The 7,847-nt window shown below is 36.1% G+C and overlaps 3 protein-coding genes and 2 long non-coding RNA genes across 6 annotated transcripts; 3 read left to right on the forward strand and 2 right to left on the reverse strand.

Moving 5' to 3' along the window:
• The first annotated feature begins 890 nt into the window (after window positions 1–890).
• On the forward strand, window positions 891–2,298 carry LOC135431863 (uncharacterized). 2 transcript variants are annotated; one of them, XM_064687209.1, is made up of 2 exons: window positions 891–1,258; window positions 1,448–1,674. In XM_064687209.1, exon 1 carries the CDS (start codon window positions 1,017–1,019, stop codon window positions 1,134–1,136), a length of 120 nt encoding a protein of 39 aa, XP_064543279.1. In that variant the 5' UTR covers window positions 891–1,016; the 3' UTR covers window positions 1,137–1,258; window positions 1,448–1,674. The 2 variants fall into 2 exon arrangements, with proteins under 2 accessions (XP_064543279.1, XP_064543278.1); XM_064687208.1 differs by having other exon boundaries at window positions 892–1,258; window positions 1,615–2,298.
• Window positions 1,636–2,298, forward strand: LOC135431862 (uncharacterized). The gene is made up of 2 exons (XM_064687206.1): window positions 1,636–1,913; window positions 1,974–2,298. The coding sequence occupies exons 1-2, from the start codon at window positions 1,636–1,638 to the stop codon at window positions 2,044–2,046; spliced, it is 351 nt and encodes a 116-aa protein (XP_064543276.1). The 3' UTR covers window positions 2,047–2,298.
• A 12-nt stretch (window positions 2,299–2,310) lies between these two features.
• LOC135431861 (merozoite surface protein 9) lies at window positions 2,311–3,017 on the reverse strand. The gene has a single exon (XM_064687205.1). It carries the CDS (start codon window positions 2,967–2,969, stop codon window positions 2,553–2,555), a length of 417 nt encoding a protein of 138 aa, XP_064543275.1. The 5' UTR covers window positions 2,970–3,017; the 3' UTR covers window positions 2,311–2,552.
• A 382-nt stretch (window positions 3,018–3,399) lies between these two features.
• LOC135431864 (uncharacterized) lies at window positions 3,400–4,581 on the forward strand. Its single transcript, XR_010436850.1, has 5 exons — window positions 3,400–3,414; window positions 3,573–3,741; window positions 3,815–4,143; window positions 4,221–4,292; window positions 4,347–4,581. It is a non-coding gene; the product is annotated as an uncharacterized LOC135431864 (long non-coding RNA).
• A 1,070-nt stretch (window positions 4,582–5,651) lies between these two features.
• On the reverse strand, window positions 5,652–6,106 carry LOC135431892 (uncharacterized). The gene is made up of 2 exons (XR_010436857.1): window positions 5,871–6,106; window positions 5,652–5,803 (listed from the first exon to the last, which is right to left on the reverse strand). It is a non-coding gene; the product is annotated as an uncharacterized LOC135431892 (long non-coding RNA).
• Window positions 6,107–7,847: the final 1,741 nt, after the last annotated feature.

Raw genomic sequence — 7,847 nt, forward strand, 5'->3', positions numbered from 1 at the left:
TACAAATAAAAAAAAATAAAGAAAAGGAATAAAAAGAATTTTATGTTCCAAATAAATCGAGTGCAGCTTGCAGAAAAATAAATAATATGAATACCAGTGCTAATAACGCTTAAAAGTAACTAACAGTGTCTTTCAATCGTTTGCAACACTATTCACTTTTGGATCTTTGGAAAAATCCATCCGTTTCTTTAAATAGTAATGTTCTCATTTGTTTTGACACACTTTCTTGGAGAAATCTTAAGCAAGATTTGCCAAACTTTTGAAGGATTCGCAGCACAAATACGCACTCAGTTCTTGTCTGTTGAACATTTTTCAACACTGTTCAGCTATAACGGACCTGTGCCTATTCATGCAAAATTTCGAGGAAAAACTAATAGCAAAGGAAAAAATTTCTTCAAAAATGTAGAATAAAACTCTTGGCAATTAAATGTTAGAGTATGTACAGTATCGACTTGTCACATTAATTTTTTATTCTCTGACTAATTTTGGGCTCCGTCAAATGATGCCGTTGTAATATGTCGCCCAAAGCAGTTGGTCCTCATGTAAGTGTGTGGCACGAACAGACGCAACTTGTGACATTTTGACGTGCCACAATTGTCAAATGAAATTATAATAAGGGACAAAAAAAATAAATAACAGTGGCTGATGGCATCAGTTTGATATACTTAAGTGCGTTGGGGGCCTTTTCCAAAAAAGGCCACAATTTGGGATTTAAGGCTTTAACGAACTTTTAGGGTCGATCTCTTTGGTGGCAAGCGAATTGCGTCAATTGGCTAACACTCGGCCAAAGTCGTCTTAGATGGCTAATGAATTATTTTAAAGAATTTAAAGAACTCTAAGTAGGCCCTTGCTTTTTGGCTTACACATTTGAGCATTGGAGGAACTGTATTAACAATATATTCAGTTTGCTCTAATCGGCTAAACGTATCAAATCTTTCGTTTAAATTTCTTCAAAATTATTAGATTGAATTAGACACTGTTCGGGACCGTTTTTATATAAATTTTCCAATTCCAAGATGTTTATGTGGTGTGAGCGCATCTCAGCGACAATGGCCGGAGTTGTGGTTGGCCTTTGGTACGGCCACACTTTCCCATCTGAGGATGAAAAGAAGCCAAAGGACAACAAGAAGAAATAATTCAATTCCGCTAGTTAAGGCTGACGTCATAAAAATTCCTAAACAGAATACCATTCACTTAGCTATATCGCAATGGGTATATTATTTTATACCCGGATCCCATTACAATTGGGTAATAAAAGGTAATAAAGGTTTTCCGCGAATGCAGTTGGCATGTCCGATCGAATAAAGTATATGAAGTATGAGGCGATCAAGCCATGTCCGTCTGTCTGTTCGTCCATATCGCGAAGAATTCTCAAATTTATATTCTCGTATATCATAGGCAGAACGAGCATATTAGTTTCTATAGTTTTGATAATAATCGTTTTTAGTTTTAGCTCTAAAAATGGATTTTGCTTTCAAAGCTCCAAAATTAAATTAGCTAGATAAGTTCTTAAGTGCACCCAAGCCTAAGACTTGATTGGGCGATCGTGAAAGCAAGCAAGAATAGCAAATTGGGCGATACAAAAAATAATGACTTGTTCATCCATCACATTAGCCGGGCAAGAAACGTCAATCGATGGTGATATACTATTCGAAGTCAAGTGAAAAATTTAGTCCCACTCTGACAGTCAAACATAAACATTATCAAGAAGTATTACTAGATATGAAGGAGATGCGCCGAGCTTGTAGGCCACAACCATCGCTGATCTCGCGACTGAACTGCAAAACATGTAATCGGGTTTTGTTCTTCATCGCCGGCGTTGGAAGTGGTGTATTCTACATCCGGCATCAAGAACAGATAGCCGAAGAGCTCAGGAATGCCGAACAGGGCAATAACAAGAAGGATAAGGGCAAGTAATGTTTGGAATGGATTTCTAATGGGGACACTCTAATTGCAACACAAATCAAACTCAGCTACTTTACACCGAATGAATTGAATGACGATCTAATACAGCTAAAGATAGTGCAAATCGTAACAAGGATGTAACGTCTGCCTAACTCTAGCCCTATTTGTACGACTTTCAAGGCGCCATATAGCACAGCACTTGGAATGCAGCTCCCCCCAGACATTAACATCGCGGACCCGACCAGGCATGGAGACCGGGCAAACAACACGACATGAATATATTAAAATTAGTAGTAAATAATATTGGGCTTTTTGTAACGAAAAATTCATTTTCAAGCCTAAAATTAATTTATATATTAATGTATATAATATACACCCAACGAAATAAATAATCCATAAAAATAATTCTGTTTGTATTTCAATTTTTATTGCTTTGAACTGTGAATTTGAATTTTTATAATATTCTGCAACTAATAATTTTGGGCCACACTATTAAAGCGTATTCTACACCTTAATTTTCCAGCTTCTCTTTTTCTCCATTTTCTGTAATTGGGATTTAGGGTTAGAACAACAATTTAACGGGTTCGTTGCTCCGTATTAGTAATAACTTCTATATAGCTTGGATGGTCTAGGTTAGGTCTGCTTTGTTACTTTTTCTGTTCCTCTTTTTTCTTATCCTGTTCCTTTTTTTCTCGTTCTTTCTTGTCCTTTTCTTGCTGCTCTTTTGCCTTCTTATCTTGCTCTTTCTTCTGCTTTTCTCTCTGGTCCTTCTCCTGTTTCTCTTTCTTCTCCCTTTCCTTACGCTCCTTCTCTTTTTGTTTGGGGTCCTTGTTCGCTTCCTCTCTTTCCTTTCTGGCCTCTTCCTTCAACGCGTTAAACCAAACACCGATGCCAGCTCCAACAATAAAGAAGAATAGTCTATTGCAGGCCGTACAGTTAAGCCTCGTGAATAGCGACGGTGGAGGGCGACAAGTCGGACGTGGGGATGGTGGTGGCCTACATGATGGATTGGGACAGCCCGAGGATCCAGATCCAGATCCCGATCCACATTCTTTGTTACACATTTGAAGGCCGGTTCCAAGTTAAATGAAAATTTTTGTTATAGGAAAAAAAAAACTATAAAGTAAAAAGAACAGGGGAAATTTTGAACAGTATAACGAAATTTTGTGTGTATGACTGCCAGAAAATAATTATGTCGACTGAGCCTGACACAAATCTCTCGTCGAAAAACTAGCCTTAGGGATCAAAGTTGGCTAATCCTCAAACATCATCATTTTTTTCGATTTGGCCAAGTGAAGGCTGAAAAATTTGCATATCGATATTTTGTGAAATTATTACGAAATACCAGCAACTATTTAGCCGGCTTTGTGCAGGCAAAGTATTTTTTAAATGTCCACTTTAGTCGGGTGTATTTTTCAAAATCTATGAAACTCATTTTCGACATAATTTTATATAGAGCTTAGATATAGTGAGTCTTTGATCTGTGAAAGTTGCTTTCAAATCGATCAAGTAATACTTAAAATAGTATAGTATATTTATAAGACCAGTTTTTCCGGATGGATTTTTCAAAATCCGTGAAAAGTGTTTGACCATTGAACATATCATTATTGTGTGCGAGAGAGTTCAGTTCTTACACTTACTTCAATTTTTTGACTTTTATAAATCAGTTTTAAAAGCAGTCGGGTAAAAAGTACGTAAAATCTCTTTTACATATTTCCACCATTATTTCACTGTTGCGGGCGAAATTGCGCAAAAATTGTTCACTTGAATTATAACAGGCTGAACTCTGCAAAAATATAGCTTCTGGATTTTCTTGTGAAGGCTGACAGACAAACAGTAAATCAGAAAAAAAAGTAATATATATTTATAAAGATACCTTTAAGCTAAACTTTATTGTTTTCCTATATAGGTAAAAAAGTGACCTCAGCTAGTTTGGTGCTACTTTCGTAATATGTTCGAAACCCACTCTTCAAATTCTTTACTGCTCAAGCATGCCTTAAGTTTTATTTCAGTTTAAAAAAACCTTTCGAGTCTAAAGCATCATATCAAAACACTTATTTTCTAAAAGTGGTTTGGGTTAGTTTATTTTATTTTTTTTTTTATATTTTGCGTTTAATTTGAAATTGTTTAAAATGGATTTGGATTGGTTAATTACCTTCGTGTTGGGTTGCGTTCTTGGCTTTGTCGTTGGATTACATTCTTAGGGGTAATACGAAGGAGAAGTCAAACAATATTGAGGTATAGTACATTTTTCTGAACTAGTAGACTTTGCTTTCTACGCAAATAATATATCGGAACATTCTATTACTTCAAAGGAGGACAACGTTACGGCACGCTACATTTGTTGTGCATTTTCTTTTCCAAAAAGTGATGAAACTGTATTTTAAGTAAGTGGCCAAATAATTGTATGAATTAATATTAAGTATACGTTCTCTATGCAGCATACACTAGCCGAATAGTCCAGGAAGTACAGTCATGAGTCACGTTATATCATTCGCACTCGGCATGATAACAGGTTTGATGTTGTGTAAGAACCGACGTTGCGGTCCTGACAATTGATGGCAGCCCAATCAAAATTATACATGAAAAATTTGATTAAAAATAATATGCGAAATTTTCGTGCGGAGCACATGTACAAATTACTATAAAATTAAATTATGACTTAAGAAACTTAAATGGATAACTTTTCTGTACTAAACCCGATGTAAGTTGGCCCAAATTTGCATTTTACCCTCTTGTGGAGGGTAATGTGCAACGCATAGATGCTTGAATAGTATCGACAGCCGAGTCGATCCTTCATTTTATATGTTACCAGTATCTCAATATCTCATACATATATACCAAAGTCGGCGGAGGCGGACCACTATATCATATAGCTGCCATACAATCGACAGCTCGATAATAAAATATAAAAAACCTTTGTGTTCTTCAAGATATCTTGTACCTTATATATGATTAAATATTGTCCACATCGGATGCTTCATAAAATAAGTTTTTGCATAGATTTCTCATTTTCAGATATCTTAAACTAACTCAACCTTTTATAAGCCGTAAGCCGAGAGATAGATTCAATATATATCACATGGTATTTGTGGAGTTCTTAATAAAATTAATGGATGCAATATCTCACATCATCTGTTGTGAAAGTCGGCCAAATTAAGGTTTCCTCAACATATTTCATGGCTTTCTTTTTTGATTCAATTTGTGATATGCGCTGGAATCGCTCAGTTCCTTTTTAACTCTACTAAGCGAAATACTATGAAAGCATGGTGTAGTTACAATGTTGTGCCTTATATGGTTTTTACAAAGAAGGGTATTTACAGTGTAGGATATTTATAATAAAGTGGATCAGGGTCATAGCCTTATACTGTAGGATATCAAGCGATATAAATGAGACCAATGTAGGTCGCAGGAGTGTAGACTTTCGAGGCACTTCACATCTCACATTGTCTCCTTTGAAAAGAACCATTCAAAAAAATTACTTTTATTATATTTATAGCAGTTTATTTCGTGGTGTATAAATGGAACTTCATTTGAGATGATTTCGAAATTTCATAATACTTTTTGATCACGGGCTACATCTGCGACACAACGCCAGGCCAAGGAATACGCCTGCGGCAAAGGAAAGCAGATGCGTCATTTTGTCATATGCGGAGTAGATATTATAATTGTTTAAATATTTATATGAATATCCAGATTCTGATTGTGGCCACAGATCCGATTTGCTTGACTTAATATATGTGATCGAGAGAAGCCCATGCTTATTTTGATGTTGAAATGTTAATAATTTGACTACAAAACCGAGACGTAGAAATTAAACGTTAAGGCGGTTTGGCATCCAAAGTTATGTCATTAATTGAGCAGCAAGTAGAATTCCTTTGAAGGCAGCTGGGGCTTACTGTGAACGCATCTTACAAGTTTATTAGAGATTAAATAGAAGTACTTTTTTTCTGCTTTACACTTACGCGGTGTTTCGCAATAAGGTAGCCGCAAATGCCTCCAATAATGAACGTCAGAAAACGCTGCATTATTATAATACAAAAAGAGACCGTTTAGAAAATACGAAAAAAAATTTGGAGTTCCACTTAAAGTTAGTTGGGGGGAAGTGTTGAGTTTGTGAATATGGAAACGAAAGTACAACATTGACGCTTGAGGCAAAAGCCTGCTACGAAACTGAAGCATTTATCTGGCAACTAGCTCAACCAGCACATATCCTGTACTCAAGGAGTAGACTATCGAATCCCAAGAACTATCAACTTTAATATGAGCAGTTCCCAGTAGACACAGCTGATGCCAACCGTTATCAATAAGTTTGGTGGGCAACTTGTTTTGTATTCCCTGAAATGAATCGATTATTTGGACCTCAATCTATTCGTGGAAACAGGCTAATAAAATATGTGCAAGTGCTGCAAAAGTTTTCAACCGGATTTCCCCGAGCGAGGCAGCTGGCAAAAACTTTGCGCCGATTTTCATTTATTGCCCTCGGGTGTGAGGGCATCTAGACAGACGGTGTTTTTCAATTTTTGGCCAACTTTAAGGCTATCTCTCGGTTAATGGCTAAGTCAATTAACCTTTGCATAATTCTACAAAATACATGTGGGCCCTGAAACACGACGAGTGTTTGTTAATTAGTACGAAAAGTTTGCTGTTGCTTGAACTAAATTATTGTAAAATGGCTTACAAAATTAACACACACTCACACACACGCACACTTATATGCTTACCTTTCATTATGATTGATTATCGGGGCTGCGGAAAATGATATGATACCGCCCACGAGGCCGTTTAACAAATGAGCTCAGGCGTGGCCTGCCCCAAATCGAAATCAGCTAGTTTGTGGGGCAGCTGTCAGCACTACCGCATTTTAATCAGTCGGTTTTTGGGGCTTATTCACACACACACACACACACAGACACAGACATCCGCATAAATATTTCATGATTTTCGCCTTGAGAGATGCTCGAGTGCGTTTTGGCATAACTTAGATGGGGCTTTATCTGAATACAAACAAAAGGCAAACACAACCCGACTAACATAGTATATTCAAAAAGTCTGCTGGTTGGGTAATTGAATGTGCTCGTAGTTTTGCGGGCAGGACTCAGGTTAAAGGATAAGCGCCTGCGAGATTGCCTACAAAACGAAATGATGGCTGCCAGGCCCAAATGATTGATGGCATTGTCAAGCCGAGCCAAAGGTTAAACTGTTTGGCCCTGCTCTCAGCTCCTTTTCCTTAATATACACACATTTATAAAGCCCGACGACAACAGGTATTGCACTTCTTTCTGTGTGAGTCTGACGGTGGTTCTACCCTTTAACCACAAATTGAAACCTTATTGATTAGGGCCATCTTTTTATAATCCCTGTGCCCTGGCATGCTAACAAAGCACAAAATAAACTTGTGCAGCTTGCAGAAGGTGTTCATTTGGAACACACAAGTTATAGTTTTCTGCTACGCATTAAATCTTTGTCTTTTCTTCTGCCTCATTCAACCTGAAAACTAAAAGGGTGAAAAATTAAATTCTATACTCGTGTCTGATATTTACGAGTATGTATTTTCCATTCGAAAAGAATTTGTTAACAAATACAAGACGTTTTAACCATTCTGCAATTTATAAAATAACGAGTTTTTACATGTCGCATTGAGAATTGAAGCTCTAGTTAATTTTGACTTTTTCAATATCTCTTTAAGTTGGGTTATTCATATAATTTTCTTCTTTAGATTCATAAAACAAAAATCGGTAATTATTGCTTTAGCAATATGTAAAAATATATTTTAAAACAAATAATTAATTATTTTTATTTTCACATTCTCTCAATAATTTATTAGAAACACGACTTAACAATTTTTTATTATTGCATTTTGTGTAAATTATCATTAATAAGTCTAACTTATACTTTTAATATATTATTATGATACGTAAATAATTTTTTTAATTTATTAT

Source organism: Drosophila montana, unplaced genomic scaffold (assembly GCF_035044405.1).
Source record: "Drosophila montana isolate Dmon_TW-CO22-7 unplaced genomic scaffold, ASM3504440v1 contig_3200_1, whole genome shotgun sequence".
Classification (NCBI taxonomy): Eukaryota; Metazoa; Arthropoda; class Insecta; order Diptera; family Drosophilidae; genus Drosophila; species Drosophila montana.